The 18280-nt window shown below is 38.0% G+C and overlaps 1 protein-coding gene across 8 annotated transcripts in view; it reads right to left on the bottom strand.

Moving 5' to 3' along the window:
• Positions 1-5506: 5506 nt before the first annotated feature.
• Positions 5507-18280, bottom strand: part of PTPRK (protein tyrosine phosphatase receptor type K) — a 395313-nt gene continuing 382539 nt past the window's right edge. For all 8 annotated transcript variants that reach the window (XM_051792097.1, XM_051792099.1, XM_051792101.1 and 5 more), the window contains 7 exons: positions 16502-16651; positions 15757-15930; positions 12920-13051; positions 12573-12698; positions 10453-10616; positions 9087-9222; positions 5507-5611 (listed from right to left, as the gene is read on the bottom strand). In XM_051792097.1, coding sequence (XP_051648057.1) covers positions 5558-5611; positions 9087-9222; positions 10453-10616; positions 12573-12698; positions 12920-13051; positions 15757-15930; positions 16502-16651 — 936 coding nt within the window. In that variant the 3' untranslated portion in view covers positions 5507-5557. The remainder of the gene's footprint in view (positions 5612-9086; positions 9223-10452; positions 10617-12572; positions 12699-12919; positions 13052-15756; positions 15931-16501; positions 16652-18280) is intronic.

Below are 18280 nucleotides of genomic sequence, written 5' to 3'. Positions count from 1 at the left end.
TTTCTTCAACATTTCAGGATTCGGCAAAATACAGTGTTGTTTCAGATATTATTCTAGAAGATTAGATACACAAAAGAAAGACAAAAGTTTTGTGCTGTGAAATTAAAAGAGCTCACATGGCTTTACACCTGGCAGGAAAATGCACAGATACTATCAAAATCTGGAGGTACTGTGTTTTGCCAGATGCCATTTTTGTGCTCATTACCAAAGAACTCCAGGGTACTTGAAAGCTTGCAGAAAGATCATGTTTTTCTGCCACGCAGAAGACAGAGTTTGTTGCTGATTTTTCTTTTTAACATAGACTTCTATTTTTCTGTTTTACTTAGTGGAGATTTGAAAAAATTTCTGAGCATATGGGGATTTCAAACTTATCTTGATGTAATTTGTGAAGTTGGGACTATTTTCTAATCCAGATGGAAGCTAGAAGGCTTTACAAGAGACTATTGAAATCAAGCTGTCGTATCTCAACAGGGCACAAAAACATCTGTTCTTTGTTGGCCAAGACACAGTTAACAAACATTATTATTAGGTAAGCATCCTATTGTGCCTGTCATCATATATGTCAATTTCTGCATAAATTAGGACTCTAAACCCAACAGCAGGGAAAGAATTAATTTCTAAGAAGCGTGGGCCAAAATAACATTCATGCTTGTCAACCACCACCACAATCAACAACATCCTTTTACTCAGGCTTAAAGAAAAAACATCTAGCAAGCCCAAAATAATTTAACAACACTTCTATATTATCGGTATCTCAAAATTTTGCTCAAACAGAGCCTCTAATTAAAAAATTAACAAAAGGTTTTCTTAATAAAGTTGAAGGAAAATTTATGGGACTAAACTTCTGCATATTGTGAAAGTTTTATCCTCAGTATACATAATCTAATCCTAGCAGATTACTCAACCCCAGAAACTAAAGCCATAAATGAATATTCAGAGATACCCTTGACTATCCTGGATTTGCAGAGGTTACAAGATCTTTGACTATTTAACAAAAGCAGAGTACAAGCAATAAACCACCACAAAGGTTCTTTTGTGAGATTATGATCACTTAATTCAGACCTCTACATGACACAGGAAAGTACAGCCGAAAATGAGTTACTTTTCAGTAGAGAGCAGAGCACTATAAAAGTAGCTTTTACAATTATTTCAAGATCTCAGGGTTTCTTCTGACACAGCAGCAGAGTGAAGTTTAAAAGAGGCCCTTTATACAGTCATTTGCCAGCCCAGGTGGCCTGGCCATGCAGTGATCCTGCAACATTTTTTCTCAGGCTGCCCCTTCCTTGTACTTTAACATTTCAATTCAAGCTTGAGGCTCGATGACAGAGCACTTGCCTACCATTGCTCCCCTAGTCTGCTTTTCTTAGACTTGATTTTGAAATTGTTAACTCATTTGAAAGAGTATGCTCCTTCAGTAGCTTTGGTTTTCATGTTTCTCGAAGGAATATTGTGTTTCTTAATGTAGTATGTAGGACATTGCTCAGATAATATATTTTCTTAGTTTATGTTAATTCCCAAATGAAATAAATCCCAGTAACTGCTTGTATATAGTGAGAATACTAAGCTACAAGCTTCTAACTCATATGCCTGTGACTGTTTTCCAGGAGGCAAAGTCTTTTCCAAAGCTGTTTTTTTCCGGGTGGCAGCATTTACCCAGGAAGCATGAAATGTAAATACTAGGATCTCATTTACCAGCTGGGGTCTGATCTCTCTGGACCCAGACAAAAGGTCAAAACCTGAGTCTCTTCACACCTCCTTCTGCTGGAGTTGGGTCACTATGATCAGGGAAGGCAAATTCAAAGGGCCAAAAGAAAGAGGAAAAAAAAAGAGCAAAGCCTCTCTCTATACAGGATGCTGAGGTTTGCAGACTCTTCAGTCTCCATGAAACTGCTTTAAATATGTCCAAGGATTTATGGTTCTTCAGTGCTGGATCCTAAGATCTGGTTATTCTGGGAAAATTCAGATAGTTTGAACACATCCCTAAGTTACCTCTTTGATTACCGTTCTACAGAAAATGAACCAAAGCCATCAAAGCAACTCACAGAACTCCTTCCACTGGCAACTACACAGACTAGGACACTGGAGTCATCACTTCCCAGTTTTAGAGCAAAGAATACCTTCTTGTACACAGCGATCATGTTTTTTGGAACTTATACATTCCTTTGGTTCCTTCCATTACGTGATATTAAACCAGTTTCAGCTTCATTCCTTTTAAATTTGAATCATCTCACACACCTCTATGGATGAAGCTTTTTGTGCTTCTCTGTTTTCTGACTTGATGCCCATTTGCTCTCTGTGTATTTACTGCATGTGTGAGTCCAGTTTTCATTTCATGCTGCTGAAGAAAGCAGAGACAATGTACCATGCAGGCTTTAGCCACTTGAGTCTGTGCTAATACTTCAAGGGTAATAGCAAGCAGAAAGATTTTAAGGAGTCTTGAAACCTATGGACTGCTCCAGGGCTGGAGTTGCTGGTACCTTGTGATATTGGTGCTGGTGGTGTCTCACTGCCTCAGGGAGTGAAATATTTCCCTCTTCAAGTGCCCAAGGTCAGGAAGACTTCTCTTCTTCCACTGCACACTCTTTTTATGAGAAATACTTGTTTTCCCTCTGGGTCAGGTTTCCATAGTCCCCTCACTTCCCTTTTTTCTGTCTTGCACAGGTGTAAGAAAAGGACACTGGCACAGCATCTATCTGGGGGAACAGAGCCAGTGTTCTCAGAAAACAAAGATGGCATTTGCTGCCACTGGATGAGATAAGAGAGAAGAAAGAGCTGCACAATGAAACAATCTGTCTCTTCTGATTTTACACTTAAAAGCAGATTCTAACATTGTCTTTTGCCTAAGAGACCCTCAAAAGGTACTATTATTGGAGAATGATATTTCTGATCTGTTTCTTACACATAATATTCCCTCTACATACTTTCCCCTGATCTTGCTAGGAAGAACTTCCCACAGATTTTTCAATCATGAGCTATTGAAAAAGCTCTTTAGGTCACCCCAGTCAGCTACAGTTACAGAAATTATGTGACTCTCAGAGTACTCAAACAACATAGGCAGAGTTCCCCTTTGCAGAATAACCACTAGCAACTATAATACCTTCCAGTTAAGGGGGATTCTCCTAAGGAAGACACCTTTGCTGCAATGCCAGAATTCATTTTGGCATTTGCACCAGTCATGATTAATGTACAGGGGAAGCTGGACACAAAAATCTTAACAAGGATTATGAAATTCTGATGTGAATGGACCCCACTGTCCCATACACAGCAGCTCTCCACGAAAATAAGTATTCAGTCAGCCTAATGGTAATCTACATTTTTGGTCAGGAACCAAAAAAGCAAAACATAAATATCATTCTGGGCAGTACAGAATGTGGCTTTTGCTTTCCACTACCCTAAAAGCTACACATCTCATCTGTCAAAAAATTAATCTAGACTTCTAGACTAATCTTCTCAACATCCTCTACAGACAACAGAGGAAGACTCTTCCAGAGTCCAAACCATTTAGTGCCAGACAGACACTAAACAGGCAGGATGCATCAGTCTGTGAAGATGGCGTGTTATTTCCACAAAATGTGGTGACCAGACAGCTAGCTTTGAGTGATAGACCCAGAACTTTGACTGTTAGAGTTAGTCGAATGCTGTTACCTCACAGGGAAAGCTGGAAATGTTGCAATTCTGTTGCATGCAGCTTATAATCCACTTTCCAGTGTGGCAGAAGAAAAAATAGGGCAATTTGAGTATTAAGAAGCCAAATCCAGTGAATGTTTTCAAACCTCATTTACTTACCTTGCTGTTCACAGGTAGGAATTAACAGTGGATGCCACAAAAAAGGAATTTTTTAGATCTGGAAGAGGTGGAGCTATGCAATACGGATGGAGGCACTGAAAAAATCTGAGAACTAGTATTTCTCTAAACATTTCTCTGCCATTTATAGTGTTGGATGGGTAATACCATGTATCTCAAGTAAAAGAAGAAACTTAGGACATACAGATGACATGGCATCTTTTCAAATACTCCCTGAAGCAATGGGGTGAAAAATAATACAATTTCTTTTTGAGATTTTCCTTATCCAAATATATTGATCTTCCAGACAAGAATGACTCCTTAACAAGAACAGTAAGTCAGAGGGTATTAAAGTAGGAAAAAAATATAAAATAATCTTTAAATAAAAATTTAATTCACTCTTACTTTACAGAATATTTAAAAGCACCATAGAATTTTACTGTCAGGTCTAAAAATGATCAACAAGAGACTGGAATGATTTTAGCCAGTAATATGTAAGAAACTTCGTGAAGAAATGGATGTAAGCCAAGTGAAAGCAAAGTAATATTTTGTACACCACAACTATAATCAGAATCTCGCATTGGTTTATTCAAATTTTGCTTTCTTGGAAGCAAAGCTTACATGTTTGTAAACATCAAATTAAACATTGCTTAATTTTACAATTTGCTAAACAAATACTTTTTTACCCTTAAGGGCATATGCAGACCCATCTATTTGTCTCACAGTTCTCCTGCTGACCTGTGCTTCAATATTTTTTTGAAACAATTGGTTCCTGTACAATTTTAATGAAGCTTAAAAATTTCTTCCAATACTGTGCAAGTCATAGGCAAGGCCATTTTGAAGTGTGTACTTCCTTACATAGTTTTTTGATCAGTACTTAACTAATGCGACTGTGAAAAACTATACATTTTCAGGAAAATGTTTAGATTTTGGTCCTGTACTTAAAGACCTTCTATAATCAAGTTGTTTACATGAATTTGAATCACAAGCATGTACACAACAAAACCACTATACCTATGTTTCTTGGTCTATGCATAAAAATTATGTTTTCTACTTACACTAAAACATACAAAAAATAAACTACAAAAATTGTTTACACTTGATTTCAGCAAAAAAAGCTTTCTTCGAGAAAAATGATTCTTCTTTTTTTCAGCCATCATAAAAGGAATGCAAGTAAACAATAAATACATGTGCTTTCTCCATATAGACATATTTACACTTGAGTCTTTGGCTTATGTTTAAGTTTCTTTATAAAGATCTTTATGTGATCCAGCCATCATTGCACATTAAAACAAAATAAGCCAGTTTTTTTTTACTATATATAATATATATATGCAACACTTGAAACGTATAAAGAATGAACCTTACTATCAATTTGCACTGTTATTGTACTTTAACAATGTATCAAAAGGAAAAAAAATACCATATAGGAAATATTGATACATGCAACAGATGGTCGCTCTAACTGTTTTGAGAGACGGCTGCATATACACACACTAAAAAGTCCTAATTTGAGCAAATCTCTTCTGACTCTGGTTTTCATTAAATAGTATTTATGTGGCACTAAATGTTGATACTGTATACAAGCATAGAAACAGATTGAGTTCTTTTATTAAGATACACAACTTCATAAGAAAAATACTTTGCATTTAAAATTTAAAATCCCTCCCACCCCCCTCTTTCCCTAAAATCTTTCTTCACAGGATCAAGAACTGTTGTCAAAACAGCTTATTGAGATTCATGTATTTGGTGAACTTTGCCATATCCCTTCCAACTAAGAGGATTCCAGGTACTCCAGCGCCACATCGTAGCAGAAGCGATATTGCTCCTTTAAGGAGAAACAGAAACAAAAACTGAAGTTAAATAAAGATTCTAAAATCTTAGCAGCAACATCTACAACCAAGAACACTGTTTGCTAACTAGTAAGCCAGACATGCTTGGATTTTCTATTTTTTTCCCCTATTACACAAGTAAAGTACGTTACCAGCTCTGATTTAAAAACTCACCCTAATCAATGAAGAGGAAAAAATCCCTGACCATGGAATGCAATTATGTGCTTCTCTGATTTTTTCAGCTTCTAAACTGGTTTATCAAACATGAAAAGCTCTCCTCTCAGTCAGAGCATTCTTGCAGTGAAAGCACCTCAACTCTTACACTTGATCACTTATACCTGAGTTAGCTGATACTGAGCAGTAACTAATGCCTGCTGCTTGGGCAGCCAGTGAATAGATGGGGAATACTGAGCCATGATACAAGGCTGCTCAGGGTCCACAGCCCCTTTGTACAGTCGTGTTGATGTAACATCCAAGAGATCAGATGCACATTTAAAAGAGAAGGTAAAGCTAAAACTTCATTGTGGTTAGTATTTTCCCTCAACAAGGCTGCTGTTGAGAGCTGATACTGGGAGAAAGGGAGGAGGAAGGAGAGAGGAGAGGTGAAGAAGAAGAAAAAAACAGGAAAATTAATGTGATCTCTATTGCCCTTGTGACTTAACAAAATAAATCTGCTTTCGTGATTTATTTTTGTTTGCAAAGGAAGACAGCGTGATCCATTAGCAGGAAGTTGTGGGGATATCTTAAAGGCTTTGTTGTGCTGCTCATTGTTGTTATCTGATCATGTTGCTGAATGTAGGGCACATGACAGTGTTATATATTGGTTTTCCTGGTTTGTTTTCTAACTAACGACTCAACATCTGCTGCTGTTCAGGAGTTCTGAATAAAACCCCACACAACAGAAATACATAACTACAAAAATTTTGTAACTTCAGTTTAAAGCTACAGAGGAATTCAGGTCTATTTTGAAATGAAATATTATTTTGCAGAGCGTTTATCAGAAACACACACAATCTACCTTGGCCTCCCTTTACTGTGACACAAATAATTTTCCATGTGATCTGACCTGTTTTCTTCACAGCAGTCAACTAAAATCCAGGCAGCAATTTAATATGTTGTGTCTCAGATGTCTGTGGTGCAGGAGAATGCAAAGTATTTGTGGCAAAACAAGGAATACCTAGCCCAGTGTCACTGCTGTTACAGGATGTTCTGTTTGTTACCACGTTAACTATCTTCTTAATTTATGTGATGGCAAGGGATGGAACTGATGCACAATAATTAAGAAAATCATGCCACAAAAGCTACTTGATACTAAGTGAGCACCGACACTTGCAAAAAAGGGCAATATGGGGAGAGGCAGCTATAAAAATTTTGCTCAATATGCAAGTTCACAAGGTCAGAAGCAATTTCCAGTATGCATAAACTGCAAAATGTTTTAAATTTCAATTGGCATCCCTGATTTTTATGCTGTAGGCAGCCATCTGGCTGAAGACACTGGCTGCTGGCAGTGCGAGAGTCAAATGGCAGGAATTCCCAAACACTATGTTTCAACCTGCTTTCACATTCACCTACAAAAAGGAAAAATGTCCATGTGGGAGAATTTTTTTAAGGACTGCTCAGCTTTTCTGACTGAAGCAAAAATTCCTATGCATATGCACTCATACTGTATGCATAAAGATTATCCAGAAGAGCGAAGATTATTTTGAGTTCTGGCAATGTACATACAGATATTTAGTCTTGCAGTTTCACTAATTCAGACTCATATTGTTTATATTAGTGCAAGGTGATAGAAAGGCTACACAAAAGGAGATAAAACCTCCTGATGGTTTCCTAGAAAACCCCAGCACCTAGGGAGACATTCCCAGAAACTAATAAAAGGATTAAAATGAAGAAAGGAGTGATATGGAGATAACATGGCCTTTTTTCTCGAACATCCTGGCTGCCAGGAACTGAAGAAATGGACCCTTGGGCCTATTTCATCTGTCTATCACCCCAAAATTAGTTTATTGACTATATCCACTCAATCTGCCTAAAGAAAAAAGGCATAAAAAGAGATTTGACATAAGCAAAAATCGGGGAGAAGTTCCATCAACTCTGCGGGGGTAACTGACGGGTTACCTTTTCTACCTCCACCTTCTCGGGACACCTTGGGCTGAGCGATCGCTTTATTAATATATACTAATTTCACTTTTGCTTCATAGTAATTTAAAATTTTTAGGTATTACTTCATTGTAAGTTGCTTTTGCTTTATAGTGTGTATTTAAGTTTTTTGCTATACTTATTCTTTGTTGTCTCACTTATTTGTAAGTGTAACAAACTTTTGCTTTAGGGCATGTGCTTAAGTTTTTGCTTTACTTATTCTTTGTAGGTTGTTTTACATCTTTGTAAGTTGCTTTTGCTTTAGCGTGTGTGCCTATGCTTGGCTTTATTATTACTATTACATAATTTATGTGTGTTTTTGCAGTTAGACCCTATTCCAGACAAAATGAACCCCATAAATTGTCACAAATTTGTATTAATAAATGTGGTATTTCATGAACTGTTAGAACGAGTCTATTTTTACATGCTGACAGTTTTGTCGATGGTGAAATAACTCACAGCAGAAACCTGCTGAGGGGTTTTCCTACTGCTATTAAGGGTAGTCCTGATATAAAAAGCTATCGAATGTCCTATCCATCTGAACAAATCTGTTAAGTGAAGGGTCTCATTAGGTGAGACGCTAACAGACTCTTTTGGACATTAAAAGGCTTTGATCTCCTGGGGGGGACACTGATGGACAAAAAATAAATTAACACAGGTTGGACAGAAAATTCTTCTTTTCTGCCACTTTTCATGTGACAATTAGTTTACTGTTTATATTGTTTATTATTTAACTGTTGGTCTCAATGATCTTAAGGGTCTTTTCCAATTTAAATGATTCTAGATTCTATATATTCATTTGCAACATACTAGATCCAAGGCTTTGATTTTAAAGTTCTGAGGTATCATTTTGACTACTACAAATCTGAGTAAAAAAGATTATTGTTATTCAATAAAACTTTCAAAGCAGCAGTTGTTACTAAGGAGAAAAATATTCACATATCCAGCTACAAATCTATACTTTACAGCCTATTCCTACCAAGGAGAAATGTCTTATTCTGTAAAATTTCAAGATGGCTTGTTTGAGCACAGCCTGCTGCAACTTCCTTTCAAACAGACAGGGTTATTTTGGGAGATTAAAGTGCATTCTGTTAACTCAGAATATTTTCTGTGAAAATCATGCTACCAGTACAAGAAAAGTACTGTAAAATGCTTAGTCACTCCTCTTGTGATGCTGACTTGTGTGTACACTCAGTATCTGTCCCTTTCTTCTTGTGGCCCATCATAGGTTTGCACTGTTTTGTGGGCACAGGACTGAGAGAGCAGCTCACACAACAAGAGAGCCTCTGGTTCCCTTGCTGTTTGCAGTAACCCTGATGGGCTGGTACTTACCGGAGTTTCTACCATGTTGGGCTTGCTGTTCCGCAAAGTCTTCACAGCATGGAAAACGTCCACCACATTCTGCCTTTTTACCATCTCAACCACAATGCCAATGGCACAGAACATCCCGCTCCGGCCACCGCCATTTCTGTACACAAGGAAAACAGATGGTTACATATCACTACGACCTAAGAGAACACCCAAAATGCATTTCTCTTCTTTCATGCTGTAAGCACGAGTGATTCATGAGTCCCAGAGGGAGATTAGAATTTAGCAATCTCATTGCAGCACCAGTGAGTTTGGTCTAAGAAATTTGGGGTTTCTGACCTTTCTCTCAATTACCACTTTTGAATTCTGTCCTTACAGTCAGTCATGCTGCCCAGCTGTACTATGAGTCTAAATTACATATGCATTAGAAAAAAAACCCAAAACACAAGTTCTATGGCAAGTAGAGAATTAGAAATAAAAAAAACCCCAAGTTCAATGGCAAATAATTTTTCCACTTCGTTTTGGAAAGACACTCACTTAAATTATCCTGCTATATGAGGATTATCTAGCCAGATAGAATAAGCAATTCAATTCTTGTTGACCTTTAGGCACACTTCTGAACTATTTTAATATTATTTTCAAAGAAATTAGGGTAGGTATTTCCTCTTATGAAGTTTGAGGTGGGATAGGCAGAAAGGGGTCACTAGTTCATTCTGAACATTTAAACAGAAGCCTTTCAAGTAAAAATGCATAATTCAATTTCTATATTTAAAACTTTGTACTTAAATAAGGTAGGAAAGAGATCAATTATTCTCTGCTTAGGGAGAAAAAGATGCCATCTTTCCAAAACTCTCAAACCAGCTCCCATTTAAGCATCAGGTCCAGATAAGCAGCCAGCAGTCATTTACTGACAATAGTTGTAGGATCACGTACTGTAATAGAACTTTTCTCTCGTTTCATATATCCACAGTTTTCAGTTTAAACACCTCAAAATATTGTAGGCATTCCTTCTGGAAAAAATGCAGCACACTATATGCAAGAGTGGCACAAAAAAATAACTATTTGGCACTCAGCAAAAAAAGACTTCCTTCTGAAACCAGGCAGAAGTTGTTTATCTGTAAAGGTTTTGTACCTGAAAAAAATGCTATCATGTACAGAAGGCGGCAAATACACAGTATCACAGTAGTATCATGTTCCCATGGTACCTTGTCCTGATACAGACAAATCCAAAAGTTGACCAAAAGCAGTGGTACTTACTTTCTTTTAATAAAAGTGGCAAGAGCATGTGAAAAAGAAGGTATCCATAAGAATACTGCTTAAATTTAAAACAAGAAGTAATTTATAACCATTTATTTGAAGAACAGCAATTGACTTTCTCCAAGTTACTCACAGGCAATGGATGATGGTCCGACCCTCCCCTTCTTCACATTCCTCTTGCCATTTTTCAACCTGCAGAATTAACTTCAAGAAGGATCTCTTGGAAGCTGGTACATCTCTGTGAGAAGCCCATCCCAAATACTGGAATTGCTGCACCATCAGATAGCCCTCCTGTGGCTGAGGGAAAACCAAAGAGCTTTAGGTCAAAACGACACCTTTACATCTTAGTTTAGAAAACAAAAATATAAAACTAACATGAAACCTAAGTGTTTATATTATGAACAGATCCCAACAAGTATATACATTGCATGGTAGGCTCTCCATTAAATTGTACCACTTGAGCTCAAGGAAGATGTCAAAAAAGGGAAAAAAAAGAGGACTACATTGAAGACATCATCACAGTTTATCAATCACTAATGTGATTCTGACTTTTAAATGGACAAATTCCCTAGATTCTAAGTGCCAAGCTGGCTTAACATCAATAATCAATAAAAAAATCACTGTTAAGTTCTTAGACCCGCAGATATGAAGACAGATCTCTGACTCCTAAGCATGAACTGATTCCATTACAAATAAACAACAAGTAATATTGGTGCACAAATACAACTACTGTCCTTGAAGTCTTCCCTTTTTGCCAGATGATAATCATGACAGCCTTGCTGCCAGTCTCTGAGCTTTCCATATGCTAGATGCGATAGAGGGAGAGCTTTGAATACAATTAGACTGTCACAAGAAAGGCCTCAATAACAGGAAGAATAAATAGTCTATTCACTTTCTTGCAGCTGAAGATGACGAAAAGGAGTAGGACTGTGGATTTTAGAAAAGGAAGAACAGAGCAGAGAGATATTTAAAAACATTACGTATAGGCAAAAAAGCCACAGGAGAGAGTGAGTAGAGGAGTAGAAAATCAAAACATCATAAAAAAAGAAGAAATGGAAAAAAACAAAAATAAGAAATGAACCAAAAAAAAAATAGAAAAAAAAGAGGAAGTCTTAAAATACAACAAAAAAGTGCTATGATGTAATATTTGCCAGTGTGCCCACACCCACACCCTCCTGTAGTTTCCAAACGAGGTATGAAAAGCTGAAAATGCTTTTCATAGTTCTGAATATATGCAAAATAAAAGTTTGAGTAAAACGCTGGCCACATGAAAACTGACCTCTGCTCTCTGAAAAATGAAAATAAAAATCAAATAAAAAGAAAAATCTTTGTGTATACACAGTAATCAGTTTTCCCCACAGTTATCCTTCAACATTAATGAAAGTTAAACATATACTCCAAGTAGCAGTCAGTGGTAAAGTCAGTATTGGATGAAAAATACAAAGCAGTCTTGGTAAGTAAAATAGGGATTGCTGGTTAATTGTACATAGAATGGTGGCACAAACATCTGTAACTCTTTAATGGCAGGCAACATAGATAAGTGATGCATAGAGGTGAGACAAAGGAGGAAATGCTGTGTGGCAAACAGGGTCTGAGATGATGCTGCAATAGTGTGAAACACTGTGGGATAGCAAAAAGAAAAGATGGTGCAAGGTATGAAAGAGCTGACAAGAATGTAAGACTGGCACTGCTACTGAGCTTGAGAAAAAGATGATAAATGTAGGTCGAGGCACAGTGGTGAAGAACCCTTCAGAGGCAGAGGAGCTTTCAGACTTTTTTCACGCCCTGCTTTACAGGGTGCCACAATCTTCCTTTTATGTTGTGGTTCTCACATCTTAGGCTGAGAAGGTCCTGGCTGTATAACCAGCCTCACCTTTCCTGTTCCTGATTTACCACGGAAAACATCTTATCAAACCTATGGACTAAATACTTGTCACTTCATGTTCATTAGAGGGATATTTCTTTTACTGTACACCAAACAAGCAGACTACAGAATACTTCTCATACATCTACTCATGAGGGAAAATGTCACAGAAAAACACTCATTCTCCCTAAATCTCTCTCTGTTTAGTGCGTAGCTAAAGAAAAGTACTAGAAATTAGTATTAGACAGTGATGCTTGTCTGACTCTTTTCTGGTTCATGTCTTAAGAACATTAGTATTCTACTATTATTCAAAATTAAAAAGTAGAACAGCGTAGAGAGTATTAAAAATAACATATTTTTCTGTCACATATTGTTATGATAATGCTTACTCTTGTTAGGTTGCATATCCTGAAAATTCGGTTTATGACATCGCAGTCCATTGAACACGACATGCATTCCACTTGGATGGGACCGTACCGCAGTATCCCTTCCTCGGGCCAGTATTGTGGGCAGCCCTGCACCAGAACAAAATGGACATAATTAAATGTTGTAAGTTACACCTTGAGCATTGCCTTATTCCACTGTAAACCTTCAGTGAACAACTAGTGTTGATTAGTTTCTGTAAAGCAGAGAATAACTGTAAAATCACTGCACTCCTCTACATTTTCATCATGTAGTGAATGCAGAGTGATTAAAGCACGCAACGGTACATGGAAAATTCAAGCTCCAAACTAACCTGTGCTAAGTCGACTTCATTTAACATCACAAGAGAAGTACAGCCATAGTCATACACTAATCTCCAGAAATCTTTCACAGTGTTTGGTAAAGGATGTTGTGTGACAATAAAAGCTGCTGGTTGCCTGTAGCTCTGTAAAGGCAAATAATTTTATTAGTACCTGTAGGGGAAGTACTTAACTTCTACCGAAACACTGCAACAGAAAAAAACATAAAAATAGAACAAAGCTGTAACATCAACTACACCAGATTTCACCAAAGATGTTACAGTTAAAAATACATTATCATTTCCAGTAAGAACAAAGAGGTTGACTCTGCTCAGGTCTGCCTTCTGCTCGGTTACAGACCAAGCCCTGTTTTCTCACTTCGATATGCTCTGGGCACTGATGGTGCTCTTCAGGGCTCTGCTGAACTGAGGCTCAGGCAACTCTGCTCCAGGCACTGTGTCCAGGAGACCAAGCAGGAAACCTTCACCCCATGTTACAGGGAGGGGTGCAGAGGTCTCAGAAAGTCACCCTATCCACAGCAGGCTATAGGTGAACTCCATGACTGAAACAGGGACTAAGCTCAATCCCAAACTCTGTTTCACAGGGTCACCCACAGAACCACTTTCAGGATTACTGGGGCCCATTTCCAGCAGAAAGCGCAAGTTAAACAGAAAAGTACTATTTCCTGTCATGACCGCAGGTTCCATTTTCTGTATGCTGTGTTATACACAACTGCAAATAGGGATTTCCAGCTTTGCACAGATTAACTGAGACACAACTAACAGTTGATGGGTTCATTTGATGATGTACATTTATTACAAGCATCAAGCAGAAGAGAAGAGATCTGAAGTCTTTTGCAGGCAATTCGCAACCATGCATGGAAAATTTCTGCAGTGAAGGAATACAGATATGAGGTAGTAAGGAAGCACCAAGAGGTTGATCTGAGAAATGGAGTAAGGTGATGAATGTTCTTGGAGGTGGATGGGATTTTAAGTCACCAGTTTGAAAAAGAAGTTGCTGGGACTACTGTATGCAACACAGAGACCCCCACGTTTAGGACCAATGCTGGTACCAAAAGCAGTCTGGCTCTTTTTTTACTGAATTAAGTAAATTAACTTAAGAGAAAGACCTAGTACCATAGATAAACCACTTCCAGTATGGAAGCTTACTTGTTTGAAGATTGATATAAGGGATCTTCATGTGCAATATACTGACATAACCTCCAATAACTTGTTATTATTGTACTGTAACTTGTCCTTATGATCAGTACTTGTTTGACAAGAGAGTAAGGAGGTTGCCAGTTTTTTTAATCTAAATTTTTCCTATCCTTTTCTAATGCAGGAATCATGTTGGGGTAGTAGCAGCTTGTGTCTTCCTTCCTAGATCTGCCCAGGGAGAACACAGGAACAACCAATTTTGATTCTTCCCCTGTATTTTTAAGAAATAGAACATGTCCTAGCTGATGTTTTCCTATCCCTCTTCCCCATAATTTCTAGTCTTTCTTGAGATAAGAGAAAGATAAGGGGAAAGTTTCTGTTTCTATTTTGCTATTGAAAGTCCTCTTTCCTTGTCCAGGAGCAATTCCCCCCTGTGAATAAATCAGTCTTAAAAAATTCTGCCTTTCCTTACTTGTCTCTGATTTCTGATCCATTAATACATTGCTTGGTTCTTGTGTCTGCTGCCACATACTGTTGCACACTCAGAGTCCTCTTGCCACCCACAGCCTGTGTTGTCTTCCTTTCACCCCAGACTACACTCCTCTGTGCAGCTGTGTTGGTTGGTCCATAGTCCATCAATTTTATCCAAGTACTTAATGTAATTTTAACTGCAATTCTAAACAGTTTTGATTGCTACCAAAATTCTGCTCACTGCTTTTATTCATCCATTGACTCAGTCACCCAGTGACTCCCTAATACATTGGTCTTACATATGCTACTCCTCTAATCTTTTTGGCACAATAGCTAATTCTGAGATTAGGGACAGCATTTTGCTATCAGTTCAAATGTTTCCTGCACTAGCTCAGGCAGAACTCAAAGATGGCTACATCATTCAGTGCTAATGATTTCTGCTGCTATTTGCTATTTTATTCCAGCATGTCTCCTTGACATGGCAGTTTCTGACACCACTTTATTTTTGAGGAAGGTGAGGTGTCCCTGGAAATCAGGCCACTTGTTTAAGTATTTACTGTAAAGGTAGCTTTAGGGGCCTATTGTTGGAAATGCCAATGGGAGGCACAAGCAGGTATATGGCAGCATGTGTGATGAACAGATTTATCGATTAGACCTGTATAAGCAGGTTCAACTCCATTTTTCCTATTAATTCACCTTTTCCCCTGACAAGTACTTCTGTCACTCAAAGTTAAACTTTAAAGAGTTGCAACTCAAAACATGAACAACAAAACCCCCAAGTCTATACCCAAACATGCCAAAGAAACAATTTTTTTCTTCCTCTGTCACTCCTGCCTCAATATAGAAAGCTTTTTTTTATGAAATAGTGACAGTAACCTCATGCTCAGACAGGTTATCTGACAAACAGTAGATTTTTGAGATCCTGCTGAGATTTGAGATTTGGACATCTAGAGACTCGAGCTTTATATAATGTTGTCAAAAAGGTGAGATTTCCAGTGAGGGTCCCACAAAGATGCAAAAGGCTAAAGATAACAAACCTTCTGAACAAACAACACAAGCTAGTGGGGCTTCTTACCCATTCCCCCCCAAACTTCTTCATTAGGACTGTTTTACTGGGCACTGCAGTAACAAAGAATTACCCTTTCTTAAACCAGCAAGTGCTCTCTCTTATATTACAGAGCTTTTCATGGCAAACTGTGCAGACAAAGAAGATAGTATCTTACGTCCATAAGAGCTGCATTGATGTAGTTGCTGCTGTCCCCATCAATAGTAATTAAGAAAGGCAGACATCTGTCAGGTGGCAGCATATCCATGAAGCGGTTCTTGTCATGGTTCCTTGGCAAGCAGGCTATGCTGCAGTCCTCCGCTTGCAGGCGAGGGGTCACAGAATTCAGGGTCTAAGGGAAAGAGGATGCTTGCTTTAGTGTGCTGAATCAACACAAAATGGACTCAAGATTCCGCAAGTTTTAATGTAAAATATTGCAATATGAGAAAACGTGAGGCGCTAGCGAGAAGACATTAGCAAATATGAGCTCCTATCCATTTGCTGGACATGTTGGTGCTTTTCAAGGGAGGTTAAGCTGCGGGTATGAAAGGCACTCCACATACCACTGAACACATTCCGCATGACAGCATCCTTTCCGAAAGGAATAAAAAATCAAGATCCTTTGGAGCCCTAAAGAGCTATTCCTTAGCTGTGCAAATGCAAGCCAAAACTCTCTGTTGGTTCCTACTCACTGCTCATTATTCCAGACAGATATTTCTAAGCTATTTTATTAAAGAAAGGATATTCCATATTTAAAACAACTTTGCAAAGCACATAAATGTGGGTGCTTTATTTTGTGTACAAAAGGTAGAGACCAAATGCTATTAAAGTTATTTGAAAAGCCTTTTCATTGAAATAAATTAAATGTATCTAGAGGCAAAAAAATTGTTGTTGCATCAAGAGTTAGTAGGAACTGTGAATACCTGAAACTCATCTTTGAGATGCGAAGAGTTTGTCTGAGAGTCAATTCTAATCATATCAAAATAAGCAGCTTTGAATTCACAGACAGGAATGGCAGTTTCTCCACACAGACAAGCTTCTAGAATGGCATCATGAATAAAGATGTACTGCTCCTATCAAATCAGGAAAAGAAACAAAAATTATAGCCATTTAAAAACATTTTAGGATTTAAAAACATTTTAGGATAAACAGATTTACTGCACACTGTAAAACTCATCAAGGTAGTGTCCATCAATACATTAAATAATGTTTTAATACAAACACAGTCTTGTTCTTATTGGGGTGCAGTTAACAAGGACATTTTCTTCATGACCAATTTAAATTCAGTAAAATTTAACAAAGCGGGGATAGCAATTTATTTAACATGAGCTTTTTAGTTTTCTTGCAGTGCTTATGGGTTTCTGTGCATATGCCAATGACTTGTTGGTAATACTAATTTTTTTAATAGGCTTCAGACTTCTGATAATAACAGAAAGAGTAAATTGCTTCAAGCACTACTAGAGTGATTAGCCAGTATTTGGCACACTGCACTCTCCTCATGCATGTGCAAGCTAGTACCCCAATTGCCTCATAGCCAGCTCTAGGCCAGTAATAAATTCAAGTATGTTCCAACAAAAGCACCATTTCTTCCCATTTTTTTTCGACTTGCCTTGAGATAGCCTGAGTCCTCGACAACTGCACTGCTATTTCAATTAAGTCTTCTGTCAATTTTTACACAATGCCCATTATATTTACTCACCCCTAGAGTAATAGATGTAAACCATGTCTAGAACTGTGCCAGCCTCACCTAGTTACTGTGTATACAAATGAGGTTCTAACAGCACGAACCTTAATATGTGCCTGTAGAAACAGCACGTGTCCAGAGACCATGGTCATGTTCTGTCTCTACAGCCTTTGCTGCCTTACCCACACAGGTATAGAGCTATTGGCATCACGGTTGCCTATATAACAAGAACTTGCTGCAATTACAGCTTTATTTTTCTATGTAAGTATGAACCTCTGAGAGAAGGTAAGAGGTAAAAAGGAGAGAAAGAGAAAGGAATAATAATAGTGGTGTTAATTCACATGCAGACTCAGGTGGGATGCAGTCAGACTGAAACACTACATCCCAGGCACTTCCCAAAGGTTAATGGCCCTGTAGCAGGACTAGCTGACCATGAACATTTATTTGTTCAACTGACACAGGTTGAAGCATGGAATAAAAACTGCACCAAATTACACTGATATGCCTGGCTGCCAACTGCAGAGATTTCCATGTGGTCACAGATGAAATAACTTCTCAGGTAGAAGTCCCTATGGAGAGAAAAGGCAAACCACTTCGGGTCGCCTGTCTTAATATAAACCAATAACCTATGTTTCCGTGGAAGCTCAATGGTACTCTGGTGGCAGAATGGGAACTTCATTACTAAGCTTCATTACAAAGGCAATGGTTTTTACTGTGAAGTTGCTGAAGACATGTTGAAAAACCAAAAGGGTAAAAAATGGTAAAAGCTTGGCAGCAAGGTTAATAAAGCAAACAAAAACAGAGTTGAAAAGGGAGAGAGAAATAGACATAAAGTGAAATAGTCAATAGATAAAGTAATTGGAGATGGTCTAAAACCAGTGGCAACCTGCTGAAATTCCACCTGTGGGTTCCTGGAATTGCTGATACCAGAGCTGGGGAAAAATGTCCCAGACAGGTCTTACGCAGGGTCTTCCCTAAAAAAATCCTCCTTGCTTTCCTTTTGTTACCCAGTGAGGTG

Source organism: Manacus candei, unplaced genomic scaffold (assembly GCF_025592945.1).
Source record: "Manacus candei isolate 608988 ecotype Guabito, Panama unplaced genomic scaffold, ASM2559294v1 h1tg000034l, whole genome shotgun sequence".
Lineage (NCBI taxonomy): Eukaryota > Metazoa > Chordata > Aves > Passeriformes > Pipridae > Manacus > Manacus candei.
Note: the sequence above shows the minus strand (reverse complement) of the source record. Positions and strands in the feature narration are given on the sequence as shown.